Below are 21,240 nucleotides of genomic sequence, written 5' to 3'. Positions count from 1 at the left end.
TTCTTCAACAAAAAAAATTTAAATGTGGTAATGGTAAAATTAAGTATGAACAAAAAATTTTAAAAATATTTTCAAATGATACGAATATAACATGATACAAATGGTTGACTATAACACGAGTATGATATAATTAACACATATGTATATAGATCTTTCTCTAATTATATGATAATTATATAAATAATTTAGTATCTGATTGTAGAAGTTTGTCATGACTTTCAATCCATTCAAGTCCGTTAATAACCAATAGTGGGTAGTCAAGAAAATAACTAAATAACATAACAATCCAAAGTAAAGAGGGAAAATTACAATGATAGAAAGTTAAAAACGTTAGTTGAGAGAGGGAGAGAAAAACTGGTTGGGCTATTTACTATTTTTTTTGTATAAAATATAATTTGTACATGTATTAAGTTGATTAGGTAGAAATTTTCCTATGGGTATGGGCTACAGCCCAGAGAGGTTATCGCTAAGATCCGTCCCTGAAGATCATAATGTTGAATCAAATAAAATAAGACGAGTTGTTTTGAGTTTGTTAAAGGTTACACACAACATCTTACTAAGTTGATCACATATTTACTAAATGGAACCCCTCAATAGAAGTGTCAAAACACAACATTACATAGGATCCGGTTCAAGAGACATAAAAATTTAACACAATTTTTGACATTATTTTTTAACCATTAGATTTTAAGACATTTAGCGGTGTAGATTAAGTGTGAGAGAATGCCATGGTTTTATATTTTTCTATAAAAAATAAATAAATAGAATTAGATTAAATTGTTTTTAGAGTTGTATTAAGAGTAAAATACCGAAACCAATAATACTGAAATTAAAAGAATCAGAAGAAAAAGAATTACAAGAACAGAACAACAAGAACTGCAAAGAAAAAAAAAAAAAATAACTATCGTGTTCATCTTCATTTAGTTATTTCATGCCTTGCCCTATAATCAGTTTACAACCATTAATAAACTAAGGTAGAGTTGGTTTTAAGGTTATATTCCGATGTGGTAAATTGCACTAGAGATGCCCAAGTCTGCTGATCTCAAGTTTCAACCTCAATCAAATTGATCGTTTGGGGATCCTTCTTCACCTCGAGAAGATTGTGCTTCAGTATATTCTGATCCACAACGAGTGATTCTTCTCCACCTTGATGAGATTGCATTTCAATTGTATCTCTCGAGCAAAGTTCTCCTCAGACAGTTCTTCCTTGAGTAGTTTTGTCGTAACTAGATGCTCCTCTACGAGATGTTACACCTTTAGACCAAAAGTATGATCCTTGTCAAACTAAGTCTACCTTAGTTTCTTTAATAGGTGTAAAGTGTAAACTAATTTTAGGACAAGGCATGAAAATTACTAAATGAAAATGAACAGCAAAACAGGATGGTAGTTTTGTTTTCTTTTGCAGTTCTTCTTGTTGTTCTTGTAAAATCGTCTTCTTCTGTTTCTTTTAATTTCAGTATTATTGGTTTGGTATTTTACTCTTAATACAACTCTAAAAACAGTTTAATCTAATTCTATTTATTTATTTTTTATAAAAAAATATAATGCCATGTCATTCTCTCACACTTAATCTGAACCGCTAAATATTTTAAAATCTAATAACTAAAAAACCAGCGTCAAAATATGTATCAAATTTAACGTCCCTTAAACTGAACCCATTACATAACAATGAATAATGCTAGTTGAACAGGATGTTCGAAGAACAGAATTATTAGCATGATCATGGGCCACAATAGCATGATCATTTTGAATTCCGGCCCAAACAAGCAGGTGGATTTTTAGCAACCCTATTATCTCTGCCCTGCTACCAGTATCGACTATATATACCGAAGCCGCCTCGACTCTGCGTCTCTCTCTCCGATTCACTACGAGGCGGGAAGCAAAGCCCATCAGCATTAATTTAAAAACTAAAAGCCTCAGAGAAATTAAAATAAATTTCACCATCGGCGATTAGGGTTCGGAGTTTGCTATGGCGAACTTGAACATCGTTCTCGATGAGGATCAGCAATGGCTGCTCAATTGCTTGTCCGCTACTCTCGACCCCAACCACGAGGTCCGCTCTTTCGCCGAAGCTTCGCTTAATCAGGCTTCTCTCCAACCAGGTCTCCACTCTCGCTTTTCAATTTGATTTTGATCTTTGATTTCTTTTTCTTTTCAGTTGTTCCGTTTTTTGCTGAATAATGTGGATTTAATTTCGATTTCATTGATGAGTTTGAAATTCCAGCTGGAAATGATGCGCTCTGTTTGATTGTCTTGATTTCTTCGTGAAACGAATCCAACGACCTAACTGCAGCAATTTCGAGCTTGATTGCTAGTTTGGAATTCTAGCTGAAATGAGATTTTGAAAAATGGAGTTATGAATTTGTGTTCTTTTTTGTGAAATGAGTGGTTGATGATTTGATTGCACTCTTTATTTGCTTTCCTTGTTCTGCTTATGGATTGCTGCGGCGCATGGAAACTTAGATTGACGGGTTTATAAATGTCTCCAGGTTTTGGAAGTGCTTTATCCAAGGTTGCCGCAAATAGGGAGCTCTCGTTGGGGTTGCGCCAGATATCCTTTTGTTATCAAGCTTGCTTATCTAGCATCAGGAGCTTATATTTTTTTTCTTTTTCCCTTGTTTTCTTTTCTTGTGAGCCTTAACATAGTGTTACCTAGCTGCTGTTCTTCTTAAGCAGTTTATTAAAAGACACTGGAACGAGAGCGATGAAGCATTTGAACATCCTTCTGTTTCAAGTGATGAGAAGGTATTTCTGGCAGTTGATATTTGTATATGTAACAGTGGGTGTACTTGCTGGTGAAAATTGAGTACTTTATAATTTGTAGTTGATCATAACATTTGACCTTTAATTAAGAGTAACTTTTGATCAAAATTAATGTAACTTAAACTCCTACTATATCTAATTAAGTAATGGTTACATTTTCAGGTGCTTGTGCGCAAACTTCTTTTGTATTCATTGGATGATCCTCATAGGAAAATTTGTACTGCAATTAGTATGGCGGTAGCATCAATAGCAGGTTATGATTGGCCAGAAGATTGGCCGGACTTATTACCACATCTAATGAAGTTGGTTAACAACCAAGCCAATATGAATGGAGGTGAGTGTGTCTGATTCGGGATCTGCCAACTCTATCCTGTGCTTTTTCATATTTGTTATGACAAACTTTTCTGCTAAAGATTAAGGAGTTTCTTAAATTTTGCAGTGCATGGAGCTCTTAGATGCTTGGCTCTCCTCTCAGTGGACTTAGATGATACAGTGGTCCCGACCCTAATGCCCGCTTTGTTCCCATGCTTACTTACAGTTGTATCGTCTCCTCAGGTTAGTACCCTCTGTCTTCTTTTCCAATTAATTGTCTTTCAGCTCTTTTCTATTTAAAAGGCAAGTAAAGCTCCTTTGTAAAATGCCTGTTATGTGGCCTATTTGAGTCTCATGTTCATCTGCTTATGAACTGTGGTAATTTTGAGAGGGACAGCTTTTTATGACATTTGAGGCTCTTAATGCATACTTTTCTGTCATGTCAGTTATCAGTTTGAAAATTTATGTTTCCTTCAGTTAACCATGTGGTCTATTGTGGGATTTGTATGTGCAGGTGTATGACAAATATTTACGCACAAAAGCCTATTCAATTGTTTATTCATGTATTGCCGTCTTGGGAGTGATGAGTGGTGTATACAAGGTATTTGATTTGTTATCAATTTTAATGAACTTCACACAATCTGAAGTGCAGTAATTTAAGCTTCTTCTATTATGAATTAACAGATTAAGATGTTTATGTCCAGACGGAGACCACTGCATTAATAGCACCTATGCTAAAACCATGGATGAATCAATTTTCGGCAATCCTGAGTCATCCAGTGCAATCCGAAGATCCTGATGATTGGAGTATAAGAATGGAGGTTGGTTATTGATTTGTTACAAATTTGTTGTGATACACGTATATCTTCTATTAGACTGGGCATTTTATATATGGTTTGTGATCTTCATCATTAGGTATTGAAGTGCTTGAATCAGTTTGTTCAAAATTTCCCAGGCCTTATTGAGAGTGAATTCATGAGTAAGTCATTCCTATCTATCAATGCGAGTCATTTGGCATGTGACATGTACCGTTTGCATCTATGTGCTGCTTGCGGATAATGTGCATGCAGTATTATTCATATCTTGCTCTGAACTGTTTCTGCTTTGGCAGTTATTGTGGGGCCATTGTGGCAAACTTTTACGACCTCTCTTGAAGTATATGCAAGATCGTCAATTGAAGGTACAGAAGATTCGTATGATGGAAGATATGATTCAGATGGTGCTGATAAGAGCCTAGATTCCTTTGTCATCCAGGTAGTTAAATCCACATGACATTTGAAAATATATTTATCGACTTCTTATAGAGTATGGCAACCCCCATTGTCCTCATAAAAGCGTCTTGATGTCTTTCTGGATCAAAAACATAACTTTATTGCTTTATCACATGTGGCAACTTTCTTTACACATGTTGTTTACAGATTTTATCACTGTAGTTGTTAAAACATCTCTATTTATTTGCAGCTATTTGAGTTTCTGTTGACTATCGTGGGTAATGCAGAATTGGTTAAGGTATGTTACCCGTCTCTACTTGTTGCTTCTGTTTTTTATTGCATACTTTTTGATGTACGATGATTTTCTCCTTAATCCTATAGGTCATCACGAATAATGTCAAGGAGTTGGTGTATTACACCATTGCTTTTCTGCAAATAACGGAACAGCAGGTAGTCTTGTGCTTTTGGATATCTTTACACTTGCTTTCTAGTCCCAACTATCATATTCTAACGATCATGTCCTCATGCACCTTAATATGATACTGGTATCTCATAAATATGGCTCTCTCTTTGACCACTTGAGACTAATTAACAGTATACTGGAACCTACATAATTATAATCGTTATACTCATTATATTCCTCTAGATTGATTTTATCTGATTGAGTTTTCCTGATTGGGAAAGTAAATCACCTCTAGTATTACCAAGCATTTTTAATTTCATGTGCTTTTGTTGTATTAAAACCATCATTTTAATGGTTGTTCCTCTGTTTTCATTGTTCTTTAGGTTCATACTTGGTCGATGGATGCTAACCAATTTGTAGCTGATGAGGATGATTCTACTTATAGCTGTCGTGTTTCTGGTATGTGTAGCATCTCTATGCAAGTTGATGTTTCTTCTGGAAACTCTTCTTGACAATCAATATATATATATATATATATATATATATATACAGGGCCCTTCCGATGAGGGATCTCTATTTTAAGTCATTTATAGGGATAGGGCATTACACCAACTTCCCAATTATAATTTTACATCTCCACCGTTCATATCTTAGGTCTATATGAGTAGATCACCTCTATAAAATTTTATATGATTTGGTGATCGTTAAGGCTTTCAAAAGTTCAATTTAGTTTTTATGACCTTCAACGGTTTTAGTTTGACATAAGCTAGACCGTTCAAGATTATTAAAACTAAATCAAACTTTTGAAAGCCTTAACGATCACCAAATCATATGAAATTTTGTAGAGGTGATCTACTCATATAGACCTAAGATATGAACGGTGGAGATGTAAAAATTCAATTGGGAAGTGGTGTAATGCCCTATCCCTAGAAAGTGGCCAAAAATAGGGATCCCTCAGTGGAAGGGGGCTGTATATATATATATATACAGTCCGTCTCAGCTACGGACGTAACGGTGCGGATTTCCCTCCGTTTGCCACTGTACGGCGCCGGCGAGGGCGCGCCTCCACCCAGGGACTCCAGCAGCTCCCCCGACCACTTTCCATCCCCGGCGAGTCCGCCGAATTCCAGTTTTCCGGCCAGATCACCCAAAACTTCAAACAAAGTCAATCAGGCCGGAAAACTGGAATTCGGCGGACTCACCGGGGATGGAAAGTGGTCGGGGAAGCTGCTGGAGTCGGTTGGGGTGGAGGCGCGCCCTTGCCCGCGCTGTACGGTGGCGAACGGACGAAAAAACAGTGCGGATGTCCGCACCTGAGAAAAGTTCTATATATATATATTAAAACCTGTCACATATATAGATCTTCCCTTTTCTTTTACTGTAGTATAGTATTGCTGATTTATGGAACATTCAATCATTCAAGATCAGTTTTGTAGAAAAACTCATTTCCATCCTTGAGGCTACTTCATGATTCTGTTTTATTGAAGTATATCAATCTTGTCTTTGGGGTTAGACCTATTATTTCAAATTTGTAATCCTGATTTAAAGTTCAATTTCTTTCTTCTGACCTACTTGAGCTTTAATACCACTTTTCCTTTCCAGGTTCACTTCTACTTGAAGAAGTGGTGAATACTTGTGGTACAGAAGGAATCAGTGCTATCATTGATGCTGCAAAAACACGTTTAAGTGAGTCTCAAAGAGAGAAGCATGCTGGTTCTGCCATATGGTGGAGAGTAAGTAAACATCTTTTTCCCTATGCATTTCATTTAATTTTTCTTTGTTAACTTGTTATGGCTGATTTATGCTTCAGATGAGAGAGGCGACTTTGTTTGCTTTGACTTCTATATCAGAACTATTGCTTGAAGCAGAGGTTTGTGCTTTCTTGTATATATGATGCCATTTATTTCTATGGGTTGGTTTTTATGCTTCTGCTTGGTGTGTCTTCTTTTCTTTGTGCATGTCACTCACTTCCAGTTTCAAGTGAATTCACCTTGGTAGACTCTGATTAATGTTAGTTCACAGGATTCAGGATCGATGAGAATTGGCTTAGGAAACCTTCTGGAGCAGATAATTAGTGAAGACATTGGATTAGGTTTGGTTCTCTTTTCCCTGCAATAGCACCCAACCCCCCTCCTCTCCTCTCCCAAATAAAAAGAAGGAAAAAAAGAAAGGGAGAGGAAGAAGCATTCATTCATTTGTGAGTAAACATTTTCTGTGTTTCAGATGTTCATGAATATCCCTTTTTGTATTCTCGCATGTTTTCATCGGTTGCCAAGTTCTCCTCTGTGGTATTATCCTTTACTTATTTATTTAAAATTCTTGTTTTCTTATATGATCGGAGAATTGGATGTATCTTATCTTTGAAACATTTCTAATGTTGTATAGATCAGTGATGGAGTTCTTGAGCACTTTCTCTATGCTGCTGCTAAAGCAATTGCCATGGATGTGTACGTCTCTCTCTCTCTCTCTCTCTCTCATTTCTGTTCATGAGGAATTTGTATCTGATCAAGAACTGAATTCATCCTTTGTCGTCACTGTTAGGCCCCCGCCTGTCAAAGTAGGTGCCTGCAGGGCACTTTCCCAGCTCCTACCTAAAGCAAACAAAGGATTAATTCAACCACATATAATGAGTTTGTTTTCATCACTTTCTGATCTTCTTAATCAGGTACTGATTACTAGTATTTACCTTGGCTTAGTGTTTCTCTTGTATTTGCATTAAGCATCTATTATAATTCTGGTTTTAGGCGTCTGATGAAACGTTGAACCTGGTACTTGAAACACTGCTTGCTGCAATTGAGGCAGGTGAGTTTTAAAGGGAATACAGTTGAAGCAGTTTCTTTTTAGAATTAGATGGATTTGTAACTCTGTTATACACTTCTTATCCTTCTGTTTTTCTTCCTTTTTTTGTGTTTTTGGTGTGAAATCATTGAATTATTTGGACTTTGAAGAGGTTGTGTAGCTACATGTTTTCTATTCAATTGTAGGTTACGAATTATCGGCATCGATAGAGCCTATCATTTCCCCTGTGATCCTTAACATGTGGGCTTCACATATATCTGATCCTTTTGTCAGTATGGATTCAATTGAAGTTCTAGAGGTAATTTTATGGAGCATTGTTGGTAGATGTAATAACATATTTACATGTGTGTAAAGCTTTTACTTGTTTGATTGACCAGCTTTTGTTTATGATATTTATCAGGCACTAAAAAATGCCCCTGGCTGTATACATCCACTGGTTTCCCGAGTATTACCGTATGTGTCACCAGTATTGAATGAAGTATGTCAGTGCTTATAACAAAATTGCATTATTTTTGTGTTATATTTTAACATTTTGAGAGGAAAAATTATTTGCTTCTGATGCAAATTGATGGTAATTGTCAGCCCCAACAGCAGCCTGATGGATTAGTGGCTGGATCAGTGGATCTGGTGACAATGCTATTGAAAGTAAGATATGCTTCACTGAAGATTCATTTCTTATTTGCTTCATTTTTTCCTTTTTCTTCTTCTAGTTTATCACAATCTTCTCCCCTCAAATTTCCAGTTTAACTTCAGACTGCATCTTGGTGGATTGCTAATCAAACTTTTTGATAGCGTTGGTACAGAATGCTCCCAGCGATGTGGTGAAAGCAGTATATGATGCTTGTTTTGATGGTGTTATCCGAATTGTCCTACAAAGTGACGATCATAGTGAAATGCAGGTACTCTCTCTCTCTCTCAATCATAAATTGTTCATACTATTACATATTTAAGTGACACAAGGTTGTTGCGACAACTATACCAGAATGCAACAGAATGTTTAGCTGCTTTTATAGCTGGTGGAAGACAAGATGTGCTTACTTGGGGTGGTGATTCTGGAAATACAATGAGAAGGTTGCTTGATGCAGCTTCAAGGTAATCAGATCTTGAATAAAATAAATACAATTAAGGAAAAGGAAGAAAGAAATAAAAGAAAGAAGGAAAAAACTACTTTATTTGCCTTCCCTAATTTCTTGCAAACTCTTATTTGGTCTTCTGGTTTAAATTTTGCCACATCCTAGTGGCCTCACCTGAAAAAGGAGTACTGATGAGCACTCCTTTCCTGACTTTCTGTCCCTTTGAGTCTCTCCTAATGGGAGTCTAGTGTGTGTATTCCAATGGACCCAGTGCCTATGTCCTTTGCTTGCAGTGTCTTGTTTGTTTTCTAGATGCCTGGTTCTTTCAATGTGTTTGGTTGTTTCATTTTTTCTCAATCATGAAGGACGCTTTGATTTTTATGATCCTTGAATTGTGACAGTCCATCAGAATTGGCTGGAAAGTTATATTTATCATTTTGATGGATTCAAGTGACTGTTTCCTCTTTCCTTTTTCTTTGTTATGCACTTATGCTTCATATGAGAATTACATGTTCTCCTTTCATGCCCAAAGTGTCTGCCAGGTTGTGATGATATGCCTTTTAATTCCATTTTTTCAACTGGATTGAGTGTTTATTTAAATTTTTTTTTTTTTGTAATATGACAGTTCATCATTATTTTTGTAGGCCTATGAACAGAAAAATGAAAAAGAAATGTCTTTAATATTGTTAGATTCAGTTACTGTAAGCTTTATGCTGAGTGCAGGCTTCTGAACCCTGATTTGGAAAGCTCTGGTTCTCTATTTGTTGGGAGCTACATTCTGCAACTTATTTTGCATCTGCCATCACAAATGGCACCCCATATTCGAGACCTGGTTGTTGCTCTTCTTAGGCGCATGCAATCTGCTCAAATAGTTGGACTGAGAAGCTCACTGCTACTCATATTTGCTCGACTGGTATGCACCGTAACACTCTATGTTTGTAAGTTCCCCCAGCGACCATTACGGGATATACTGAAACCCTATGCAAAGATTTATTATTATTTTTTTCAGATTTTTCCTGAAAGTAATCAGGGTATTTTTACCCTAATCCATGAACGTTTATGACTAGCATATATATACTAACTCTCAATGAAAATATGTATGTTGTCTAGTTCGTTCATATTCTAACTTGTATGTTTTCGTCATTGTCCTGAAAATCTTACCTTTCCAGTGAACTTTTACTTAGCAGCCTAGTTTGGTGTGTCTCTAGCATATGCTGTCCATGTCTTATATGGTTTAATTTTTTCATGTTGAATTTCATAGGTACACTTTAGTGCTCCAAACGTTGAACAATTTATTGATATGCTCGTCTCCATTCCAACCGATGGCTATGATAACTCTTTTGTATACTTGATGTCAGAATGGACCAAACAGCAAGGTAATTTTTATATGCTTGTTTACTTCTTATATAATCTTAGCTAGATCAAAATACAAATCTGGAGTAGAAGTTACTGATTGGTGCAATGTTTGATTTATTAAATCCAGTTGATGAAACCCAATCATTGTCCCTGCTAAAAGATGCAACATATCTTTAGTACAATTGTGCATCTGTAGTGTCCTATTGTCCTTTGACAAACTGGCGGACTTGTAGCAACAATGTTATGTATGTTTCAGTTCTTTGCTTACACGCCAATATGATTTCAGCTAACATTTGAAGGGTCAAATTCAGCTCACCTAAGATTGTTCCCCGTGTGATAAGTCTATTTAGAAACCTACACCTAAAAGATCATCCTCCTATTGGAGCTGTTTCCTCTTTAGTTTATGTTTAGCACTTAGCAGAAGGGCATTTGAGCATAAGTGTGCAATCATTCTGCATTTGCACATACCCTCTGTTTACTAAAGAGGCTGAGACTTATTAGAGGCCCCGCAGAATTCAGATCTTAAGATGTATTAATTGAATGCAGGTGAGATTCAGGGGGCCTACCAAATTAAAGTCACTACTACTGCTTTGGCCTTATTGCTCTCATCTAGGCATCCTGAATTAGCAAAAATCAATGTGCAAGGACATTTGATTCAGGTTCTGCTGAAACTTGTGTTCCTATTCATTTTCTTATATATGCTTTGCTGACTAAAAACTTGATCTGCTTCCCTTCTGAAGGGTGCTGCTGGGATCACGACTCGTTCAAAAGCTAAATTAGCTCCTGATCAGTGGACAGTGGTGCCACTTCCTGCAAAGGTACTACTTGGGGGGTGGGGGCCCTTGTTTATTATCATTTTATTCTTTTATCAAGCAGGAAATTTATTTTGAGCTGACAAGCTTGTGAATGCACATAACTTTAGCATGGTGAAGTTGTTACGCTTGGCAATTCTGCAGTTATTTCAGTGGATATGTAGTGGCTACTGCAAGATTGTATATTAGCCATGTGTACATGGAAAGTTATTGATTAGTGCCTGTGCTCTGTGATGTATTGTCGGAAATACCGGTTTTAGAAAGAAAAAAAATTTCACCATTTCTTGTTTTTGCAGATAATGGCTTTATTGGCAGATGCATTGGTTGAAATCCAAGAACAGGTTTTAGCTAGTGATAATGAGGTAGTCAATCTTTCTTGACTTGTTTGGTGAAAATTACACATCAATAATGAGCTTTAAGGACTTAATGCATCTTTCTGCTTTACTTATTATATAATGATCTTTCTGCTGCAGGATAGTGACTGGGAAGAAATTGAGGCAGATGGTACGGAAGCTGATAAGGACTTGATGCATGCAGCAGGAGTAACTTCTTTTGGCCAACCCACACATGAACATCTTGAAGCAATTGCAAAAATATATAATAAGGTATTTTCTTGGTGGTTATTTGTACATTATGAAAACTGTAAACCTTGGAGTAGATATTGTTTTATCTATAGGTGTATACTGTATATGAGTAGATCAGTCATGAAACTTGACATTTTCTTAAAGGATGAAGAAGAGGATGGGTATGAAGATGATCATTTAAGTGTAGCCGATCCCCTTAACCAGGTATCCTGTGAAACTTGCCTTCTCTTTTTCAAATTTTTATGAACTTATTTATATCTGCCTAGTATTATGAAATATGTTCTGTACATTTATTCTTTGATCTTTCACTTTACAGATTAATTTGGCAAACTATCTTGCCGATTTTTTTGTGAATTTTTCTCAGAGGGAAAGACAAGTGTTTGATCATCTTTTCCAGGTCAGCTTCCATAGTTCATCCTGATTATTGAACAAAGAGTGACAGTTAATCTTAATTCTTGTTATGGCTATATTTATGTGATATCTTTTACTTTCATCAACTGCAGAGTCTGACACAGAATCAAAGGAATGCTATTCAAAAGGTCAAAACTGTGTGAGGGTTTTATTGTATCCGTTAAGCTTGGATTGTGCGCTTGCGAATTGATTATTGTTGAATTGCTCAAAAAGAAAGACCCCCCAAACAAAATGGAACACAAGGTTTTCCCTGACAATGTCATTAGTGTTGAATAGCCCAGTGTATTGTCTATACGGACAGGACCAAAATTTTGGAAATGCAGGTAGTCAAAAGAGCCAAAATGCAGAAAGTCGAGCCATGTAATTCGTTAATTTGTTGTGCATATTGTTTGTGTTTAGTCATGGATTTCTGAGATATCTTGGTAGGCAATGTCTTTCTGGCTGAATTGCTTATCTTTCTTTTATGAACTTTCTGTACTACTTAAAATATTAGCGAGGCAAAAAAGAAAGTACTGCCATTGAAGCCTGATAAATGAGGTACATGATTGTTCTCTAACATCTCATTATTACTGGTACCGTAATTTCAACTCTTGTAACTTTATAAGTTTCATATCGTAAAGACGCAAGGATTGCTAAGGAGCTAGGTTGGTGCTCTGCTGGAGCGGGAGTTCACCTGTCTGGGTTGAGGATGAGGCTTTCCCAACTCGTTCCATGGATCGGAACAGAAGTTGCTCTCCTTAACCCACACCTGATTCTGGTAAATCCTTCAAAATCTGCCCGAGTCCATGACCTTTGCATTCGACTACCCATAGATGCACACCACTCCCAAGCACAAAGGAAGAAAACTTGGAGCTGGATCATCAAAGTAGTCGTCGATCTTTTGTCCTACGTTCCCTCCATGATGCACTAGTTGTACCCGAAGTGAAAATATTGAACATGAATATGTGATCATACTCAAGACTGTTACATCTTACGACGAGCTCAACGAAGAGGTCTGCCACCATCCCAGAGATATGCTCCCGGCATGTAGAGCTCCTTGTAGGCATTGAACAGCACCATTATAATTCAGGAACCCCATAATCCAAAATTCATGGTCATCAATTGAGATGATCTGTATGTACTTCTCACCAGGATTGGATCTGCTTACCGAAGGATTGACTGCTTTAAGCTGATGCAATGGGATAACCACCTTCAAACAGCTACATTCAGTTTGGTTTTCAAATTTGTGTAAAACGAGATTGTCACTGCAATAAGCAATCTTGGCAGTAGATACATATAGTACTCCCATTACTGGACCAGACGACGTAGATAAGTAACAGGCATATGACTTTTGAAGTTGTTCCTCAGGAACTATCTCAAAGGTCGATCGGAATATACTTTCGGGACCACCTTGTGCTAGTACTTTTGTTGCTCGTGTGATTCTTCCCATGGCAGCATCAGAAAGACTAGGGCTTGTTTTCAAGTGGTGCCAAGTGTTTCCGGCGATATCCACAGCCTTCTTTGTAGCTTCTGCGACGGACTTTCCCCATGTCCTGAATCTATTGCCTACGGTCTCCACTGAACCTTTGAAGGAGAAAGATGGAGTTAGCACTGGGGCATAGTGAGCAACGTAAGGACTGGATCCCAGACGACATTCAGACATGAAGCTCAGACACTAGCCAAAACGATCGAATGAATGATACAAAACCTAACTTGCCCTTGTACCAAGGTTTATTAGAGTTTGCGGAGCAAGAAAACATGTAGAATCCTAGAAGGAAAAGAAATCCAAGTATGACTAATCTCAACAAAAGATTCATACGTGTACTTTCAGGTAGAGCTATTCTCATCCCGACGGCGGCGACGGGACTAGCTATAGTTCTGTGCTCGTATTGTTTTGTCTATAAATAATGGCCATCGTATTCCTTTAACGAAATGAGTTCCATTAGAAATTGTAAAATCCAAAATCCTCTATACTTTCTCACTCTATGGCTCATCTCGTTAGTCTTGCAGAAAAGAGATCGGTACCAATTCAATTCAAGAATTCAAGACATCCTTACTGGATTGTACCGATTACTCTCTAGAAATCATTAGGTTTCCAGACTTCCCATTTACTAATTTTAGTCGAAAGACTCGTTGAGAATTGCATGCCAACTGAAACCGATCCGATCCGAATTTTGATCACTAGAGTCGGACAAGCAGAAGTAATAAGATAAAACAATAAGAGCAAAGATTAATAGCATTCCTATCTAGCAAACAAGAAGACCAAACAATGTAGCAGCCTTCTTCAGAAGAAAATTTAGGTGGCCATCTCAGGATCTCAAGAAGATTACACTTTCATCATAGCTGGTAAGCAAGCTCCAAAGACCATACTTCACAGGCAAACCAATCTTACATTTACGAAAGCTATCGCTCTCCATATTGTAAAGATGCACGCAGATATCATCTGAATCCCGGATCGTAGGCTTGAGCAGGAGCTCACCTGTGTGGATTGTACCCACCGGAATAGGGCATCTTAATGTCTCCCAACCGGACGGAAATATGATAGTCTTCTTAACCCACACATGATTTTCGTAATCCTCCAAAATCCACATCAACATAATGTCTTGTTGAATCAATGACTTGTCACCATACACAGCCACACATCCACCCGCTTCAACTATATCACCGGAGTCAAAATCTCCGGGAAGTGGGACGTTGGCTCTGAATCTCTCGGCTGCAACGTCAAATACAACTATAATCTTCTGATTCATATGCATCCAATGGATGCCTCCATGAAGGCACACACTTTTCTTAGCAAACCCTAGCCTACGAGGATCAAAAGGAAAGTTCAACTCTATGTGCCTCCATGAAGTTGTACCTAGAGTAAAAATTTTGAACATCAAAGAAGTCACATATTTTTCCTGATCCTCGCCATCAGAAGATCCAGACCAATGCACTTGGAGAACCTTATACTCGTTTGTAACAGCACTGAATCCGAGATGGTGTGTAGACAAATCGGCTACGAAGTTGGTATCTGTAAGAGTTATAATCTCTTCAGTGCAGGGATTGAAAACATAAACAGGTTTTTCATTAATATACTCATCGGCTAAAATCGTCAAGCCATTGAGACTATGTGTGCCGGCGAGAAAGGAAAAGGCAGGTGCTGGAAGGCTAAAGAGGTGTTTTGTTGGATTGATAATATTATTATTCCCTCCTTCTTGGTTGAGTTTGCAAGAGTAAAAGTGCTGAGGTGCGGTTGTGGTCTCGGACGACGTGGTGAAGAGGAGGTGAGTGAAAGAGCTGCACCGGAAGCTGCGGTGGAAGGCGAGAAAAGAAGGGTGGCGGGTAAGATCGGACCATGATTTGCAGACGCATCTGCAACGGACCACCAACTTGGTAGGTAGCCTTGAGAGTATCTGGAAGCATATGAGTTCGGTTGGCAGCTCTGGGGTCTCTGACTTGGATTTCATCGATTAGCAACTGGAACGTAATGTCTTGGACTAGTAACTTCTTTTTGTTATATAATAAATAAAGGTTCATATAAAATTAGATGAGCTCTTCTGCTACGATTATCAACCAATCCTCAATGACATGAAGATATAGTTAGGTTTGTCTGCTATGCAGATGGGTATGTGATACATACAATTAAGAAGATGGAACATGTGCTAGCATGGTGATGGGTTTGTGGTTGGAGATTTTTGCCTGAGAATAAGGTGTTTTTTTATACCCATCGTATAGCAGAATTTTCCGATATAGTTAGTAATTTATATAGAATTGATTTCTAAGCTAGTACGAATTATGAAACCGAATTGAAGTTGGATATAAGTTTAATTAAAAGAGGTCTTATAAAATTTTTTTTTGTGTTTTTTACTAACAAATACAAACTTTCATTATATATTACTAAGTAATCCTAAATCCGTCTTGATCTCGTCTTGATATTAAGCGGGACGAGATATAAATCTGAAAACTTTCATTATATATTACCAAGTATGATTCGGCATCTGACACCGTAATCTGGAACTCGTCCAAATCATGTTCTCATATTTAACGGGATGGAAAAAAAATCTGAAAATTTTCATTACATATTACCAAGTAGAGCTCGTGTATTTTTTAAGATAATGCAGCTCGGAGCTGAAATTGAAATCACCAAAACCTCATTCTCTCAACATTTATAAAAATAAAAATAAATTAAAAAAAAAAACCAAAACCTCATTCTCTCAATTTAATTAGTTCATCAGTCACCTTCACAACTCACCTTCATGAGTTCGCACATCAGTGCTTGCTTCTTATTCTCTCTCTCTCTCTCTCTCTCTCGTCATACGGGCCGGTTTTAACATTAATTTTGACATTATTTCTTAACCAATGGCTGAGATCAATTCTAAGTATGATGTCAATCTACTAAAATTGATGTGGCAAGTGACGTAGAATTACCTAATTAATTTCATAACAACTCAAAATACAATAAAAGAATTAAAAATCCAAATCTAAAATCTGAAAAAAAAAAAATCAATTTGTACGATAAAAAAAAAGGATAGTGAAGGATCACTACTATATCTGCAGTTTAACAAATTCGCTGGCGACGTTTCTACTTGGAAAAGGTGCACGCCCAATAATTCAAGACATAGGAGGATCAATTCAAGATAGAGGAATGGAGATCGGACTATGGGAGCAATTATTGATGAGGAATTATTTATAAGACATTATAAAATGAGCAAAACAAAAGTATTTGCACTGCACATGATGCTAATGTTGGAATTATTCATGCATGCTTTGGTTCTTTTGCTCCTTTGTATTCTTTGTTTCTTCTCTTAGGTCTGCGTTCGTTTGCATCTTGTTCTTGTATCTATTTTTTTCTTTTTTATCGTACAAATTGGCTTCTTTTTTCTTTTTCTTTTTTTCAGATTTTAGATTTAGATTTTTCATTCTTTTTTGTAATTTGAGTTGTTATGAAATTAGGTAATTCCACGTCACTTGTTACATTAGTTTTAATAGGTTGACAACATCATATTTAGAATTGAACTAGATCATTGAATTTTTTAAAATCCAATAGTTAAAAAATAATGTTAAAATTAATATTAAATCTAATGTCGATCCCTTGAACTGACCGCTCATCACAATCTTTTATAGTCAAAAACATGTAATTGTCATGGTCAATCTAAGTAATAATCAAACTAGTACTGTATTAAAATTTGACAGTTTCAGTCAAAGTAATTGATCAAGTGATGATCACTAGACTTGAAAAAAACGTAGAAGACAAAACAATAAGAGCTAGCAAAGTTAATTAAATATAAGAGTCCTACCTAACAAGAAGATCGAATAACATCAATAACCGTCTTATGCATGAGAAAATTTACATGGTCATCGATCTCATGATCTCAAGGAGATCACACTTTCATCATAACTAACAGTAAGCAAGCTACATAGACCATTATTCCCCACAGGCAAACTAATCTTACATTCTCGAAAGCTGTCGTTCTTCTTGAACAGGAGCTCACCTGCGTGGATTGTACCCAACGGATGAGGGGATTTCTGCCAACTGGAGGGAAATATGATAGTCTTCTTAACCCACACATGATTTTCGTAATCCTCCAAAATCCACAGCAACATAAAATCTTGTGCAGGGTAGTACAAACCGTATACGAGGTTGGGGCGGGGAAGAGTTATAATCTCTTCAGTGTAGGGATTAAAAACATAAACAGGTTTTTCATTAACATGCTCATCGGCTAAAATCGTCGAGAAAAGAATAGGCAGGAAGACTAAAGAGGTGTTTTGTCGGATTAATAATAATCTTCCCTCCTTCTTGGTCGAGTTTGACAGAGTAAAAGTGATACAGTCGGGGATGTGGTCTCGTCCGACATGGTGAAGAGGAGGTTAGTGGAAGCTGGGCTGCACCGGAAGCTGCGGTGGACGGCGAGAAAAGAAAGGTGGCGGGTAAGAGCGGACCATGATTTGCAGACGCATCTGCAACGGATCACGAACTTGGTCGGTAGCCTTGGAAGTATCTGAAAGCATATGATTTCGGTTAGGAGCTCTGGGATCTCTGACTTAATTTACTTCCTTGAGTTCCATTCCATCTATGTAACTGGAACGTAACCCGCAGGTTTTTTTTTTTTTTTTTGAGGAAACCCTAGCAGGGTTTTGACTAGTATTTAGAGGTGTGGTGGAGCCATGGATAATGTTTCCTTTTTGGGCTAGCTATTGGCCCGGGTTAACCTGCCCTAAGTCAATTCTGTCCTACCCAATTTTAAACCCGTGGAGCCAGCTGTGGACTATTCTTTGCGTATGTAGGAAAATAATCTTTCTTTCGGGGAAAATGGTGGCTTTGCAGGTGCCTGCGGGTATCACCGAAGAATGTCTCACTAAGTCAATATTCTTCGGGATTTAGGGTCTTGCATGCGGATTTGGCTGCCGTACGTTAACGTATGCTATGCATACAACTAACAAGGGAGGGTGGGGAGGGAGCACGTGTAACCTGAGTTTTGCCTGTAAAAACTAGTTTGTATGTCATACACATCTGTAGGACAGAATTTTCTCTTACATGCATGTTGAAGTGGGTTTTAATTCATCTGCCATGAGTTAAACAGTTGAATAAATTTTTTTTTTTGTTGAAAGAATGAATTTACTTCATTGATCAAAGATCATTACATTCTACTGAAATAATCTCATCTACAAACAGAGGAGGTACAAGAAAGAAACCCAAATTCATTCTAATTGAAATTTACGCATGTGAAACAATTTAATTGGGCATTGCAATACAATATTTTCTAATATAATTGTGATTTGAATGCGGATAAGTAAGGTTCATTACGAGAAGCTCAATCATTAAGCCGCTTACCATGATTATTCATATTCACAGTATTTTGAATCTTTTATATATATATTCTAACTCGAAAGCATGCATAACTATATCTAAAATGGCGTCTCTAGCTGCTGCTTCCGTCCCTGGATTCTGGTTTAGCGCAACCACCATGTATCCCGATCCTCTTTATCCGACCGAAAAGAGCAGAACCTGAAACGAAGAACTTCGCTCTGAAACTGGGATTCTTTATTTACTGGGGGAGCTAGGAAATTCCGGCAAAGGGGACACGTAACATGATTAAGACCTGTCCAGCGGTCCAAGCAAGCTTTATGAAAGAGATGAGCACATTTTAGCTCTCTTATCTCTGCTCCTTCCTTAATTTTGCATAGACACACAGCACATTCAACTTCAGAACTCACAGCACTGTCGGGGCTTTCGTAGTGGACTGTGCTAATACGAGTAGTCTCTGTAGCTTCTGTAGGTAATTCATACTCGTAGCTGGGTCTGGCAAAAGAACAGAAAAGCAAGTAGTTGAACAACCAGCTCAACTGGGTAGCAGTTTGAACTATGAACTTCCACATTGTTCGTAGAAGAAGAAGGAATAAATTAAATAAGAAAGAGACGGGGGTGGATCCTGGGACTTGGGATGGGATGATGACTTGACGTACGAGGACCAAAAGCAGGTATTTACAGAAGAAATTAAGTTGAAGAAGATGCGAAGTGCATTACAGAACACACATTAACGTCCTCTTGTCGATTCAAACACAAAAAAGAATGAAAGATTGGTGAACTGAAAGTACTAGCTAGATCTTAATGTAAGAATCTGTTTTTCATTGATTCAATATGGTTTACAATGCTGCTATATATAAGGTACATCATGGCTTGGAAGTCAAGCACGAGACTAGAATAAGATCTATGTTTGATTACATAATATTCAAAGACCATCTAGATATTAATCAGATTAGGACTTTTCCAGTTTATAGATTACTAGAATATATCTGACTTATCTGGCTCATTTCATTAGCTACCCAAATATAATATTTAACGGCTTTGAAATGTTGACACTGACCATAAAAAGCATGACCATGCCAATTGACTACAGATCGATGCTTACAGTTTTTTTTTTCCTACATTTGCTTACAGTTGATTATTCTCGTGAGTATCTGTGGAAAGATGAACACAAAAGAGTGCACAAATTGAAAACACAGTATGAGACAAATTACACCTGCCGGAAGTGGGACGTTGGCTCTGAATCTCTCTGCTCCAACGTCGAATTTTCTGACTCATATCTGCATCCAATGTATGCCTCCAACGTCACACAGTACTTTTCGTAGATAAGTCCAACTTTATGTGCCTCCACCTAGAGTGAAATTTTGAACATCAACGACCTGGTGCACTGTTGGCCAATCAATAATATTCTTCTCTCCTTCTAATGGGTTGAGTTTCACAGAGAAAAAGTGATGAAGTGGGTTTCTGGTCTGACTGGGGTCGTCCAAAATGTGAAACTGGTGAAGAGGAGGCCCTTATTCTTCCTTTGCATATTTAGGAAAAGATATATATATATTTTTTTAGGAAAATGGTGGCTTTGCTCAATATTATCGGGATTTAGGGTTTGCATGCATATGAGTGTCTCGCATCATCATCATTTTCATTGGTAGTTTTGCTACTTACATCTCGTGGATAAGTTACCCTCTAGCCCGGGCATAGGGTTCTGCATTTCAGTTTATCACATTCTCACTTTTGGTGCTGATTTTGCTACCTAGATATATTCAGTGTAATATCACGTCTTATTTCTTTTATTTTTAGCCAGGTAGATCATGTACTATGACTAGCTCACTAATGGAGTACAGAAACTAGTATTCGCTCAATATGGTGGTAACCTAGCTACATACTCATTATGAATATTGATTTGACATTGTACGTAAATACGTAATAGTATGATCCCAAAGATTTCCTAAGGTCAAGGATTAATTCCTTAGAGCATGTAAAAGGTTTCAATTGTGCATTGCAACACATTTCTACTATATATTCTGCATATATTGCACACTATATTGAATCTTTAATGATATATCTTATGCGATAAGGGTGTGGCTGTTGTGCCGCACTGTATGACATGCCTCACAAATCTGATCCGTTTATTACTTATTTAATTACTATTTATTCAAGTAAAGTAATTTTATTTCTAATTTAAGTGGATAGTAATGTCCTTATATTGTTTTGTCTTTTTTTGCCTACTACAAACAAATAACTTAAAATGAAGACTTTGGTACTTTGGTACTGCTCTAGCTTCTTCTACTCCAGTAGGTGATAGGAATCTCCTCAAGATGCTCATCTGCTCTGGTCTTTATTTATTCACTCGCCGATTTTCATCTTCTCATTCTTCCATCAGAATGTTGTGAGCAGTGGCATAGCCACTATGGGGCGAGGGGGTTCAATTGAACCTTCTCACATTTCAAGTTGAGTTCTTATTGGCTGGGGAAATATATTGTCGACCAAAACTTGCCTCTTTCTGACACCCCTCATCCATACGTAAAAAAAAAACTTCTATCTCCATGTTTTTTAAATCTTTTAAATATATATCTTGTTTTGAGACGTTAAAAAAAGCTTTTATCCCTATATTATTTTATTTTTTGAAAATATATTGCTAATTAATGTAGTAGATAAGTTTTCTGCTGTCCTAATTTGGACAAATTTGCTAATCACACAATGTACAATCCTAATCAATTCATGATCTACAATGTACTTACGTCTATATATAT

General features: G+C 37.2%; 3 protein-coding genes across 3 annotated transcripts; 1 reads left to right on the top strand and 2 right to left on the bottom strand.

Moving 5' to 3' along the window:
- The first annotated feature begins 1,969 nt into the window (after window positions 1–1,969).
- LOC101294462 (importin-9-like) lies at window positions 1,970–12,148 on the top strand. The gene is made up of 33 exons (XM_004298274.1): window positions 1,970–2,102; window positions 2,490–2,551; window positions 2,653–2,745; window positions 2,926–3,097; window positions 3,203–3,318; window positions 3,590–3,676; window positions 3,780–3,896; window positions 3,991–4,054; window positions 4,187–4,329; window positions 4,537–4,584; window positions 4,668–4,736; window positions 5,073–5,148; window positions 6,292–6,422; window positions 6,500–6,559; window positions 6,712–6,781; window positions 6,913–6,977; window positions 7,075–7,136; window positions 7,231–7,354; window positions 7,434–7,491; window positions 7,674–7,786; window positions 7,889–7,966; window positions 8,071–8,133; window positions 8,292–8,387; window positions 8,471–8,580; window positions 9,285–9,474; window positions 9,823–9,937; window positions 10,464–10,576; window positions 10,658–10,735; window positions 11,026–11,091; window positions 11,203–11,334; window positions 11,470–11,517; window positions 11,630–11,710; window positions 11,817–12,148. Exons 1-33 carry the CDS (start codon window positions 1,970–1,972, stop codon window positions 11,865–11,867), a joined length of 3,084 nt encoding a protein of 1,027 aa, XP_004298322.1. The 3' UTR covers window positions 11,868–12,148.
- A 546-nt stretch (window positions 12,149–12,694) lies between these two features.
- LOC101294170 (GLABRA2 expression modulator-like) lies at window positions 12,695–13,366 on the bottom strand. Its single transcript, XM_004298273.1, has one exon. The coding sequence runs from the start codon at window positions 13,364–13,366 to the stop codon at window positions 12,695–12,697; it is 672 nt and encodes a 223-aa protein (XP_004298321.1).
- A 646-nt stretch (window positions 13,367–14,012) lies between these two features.
- LOC101293878 (putative F-box protein At1g46840-like) lies at window positions 14,013–15,152 on the bottom strand. Its single transcript, XM_004298272.1, has one exon. It carries the CDS (start codon window positions 15,150–15,152, stop codon window positions 14,013–14,015), a length of 1,140 nt encoding a protein of 379 aa, XP_004298320.1.
- Between the last annotated feature and the right edge of the window lie 6,088 nt (window positions 15,153–21,240).

The sequence above is a fragment of the Fragaria vesca genome, linkage group LG4 (assembly GCF_000184155.1).
Source record: "Fragaria vesca subsp. vesca linkage group LG4, FraVesHawaii_1.0, whole genome shotgun sequence".
NCBI lineage: Eukaryota > Viridiplantae > Streptophyta > Magnoliopsida > Rosales > Rosaceae > Fragaria > Fragaria vesca.
The sequence above is the reverse complement of the archived record's forward strand: the minus strand, read 5'-3'. Positions and strand labels throughout refer to the sequence as shown.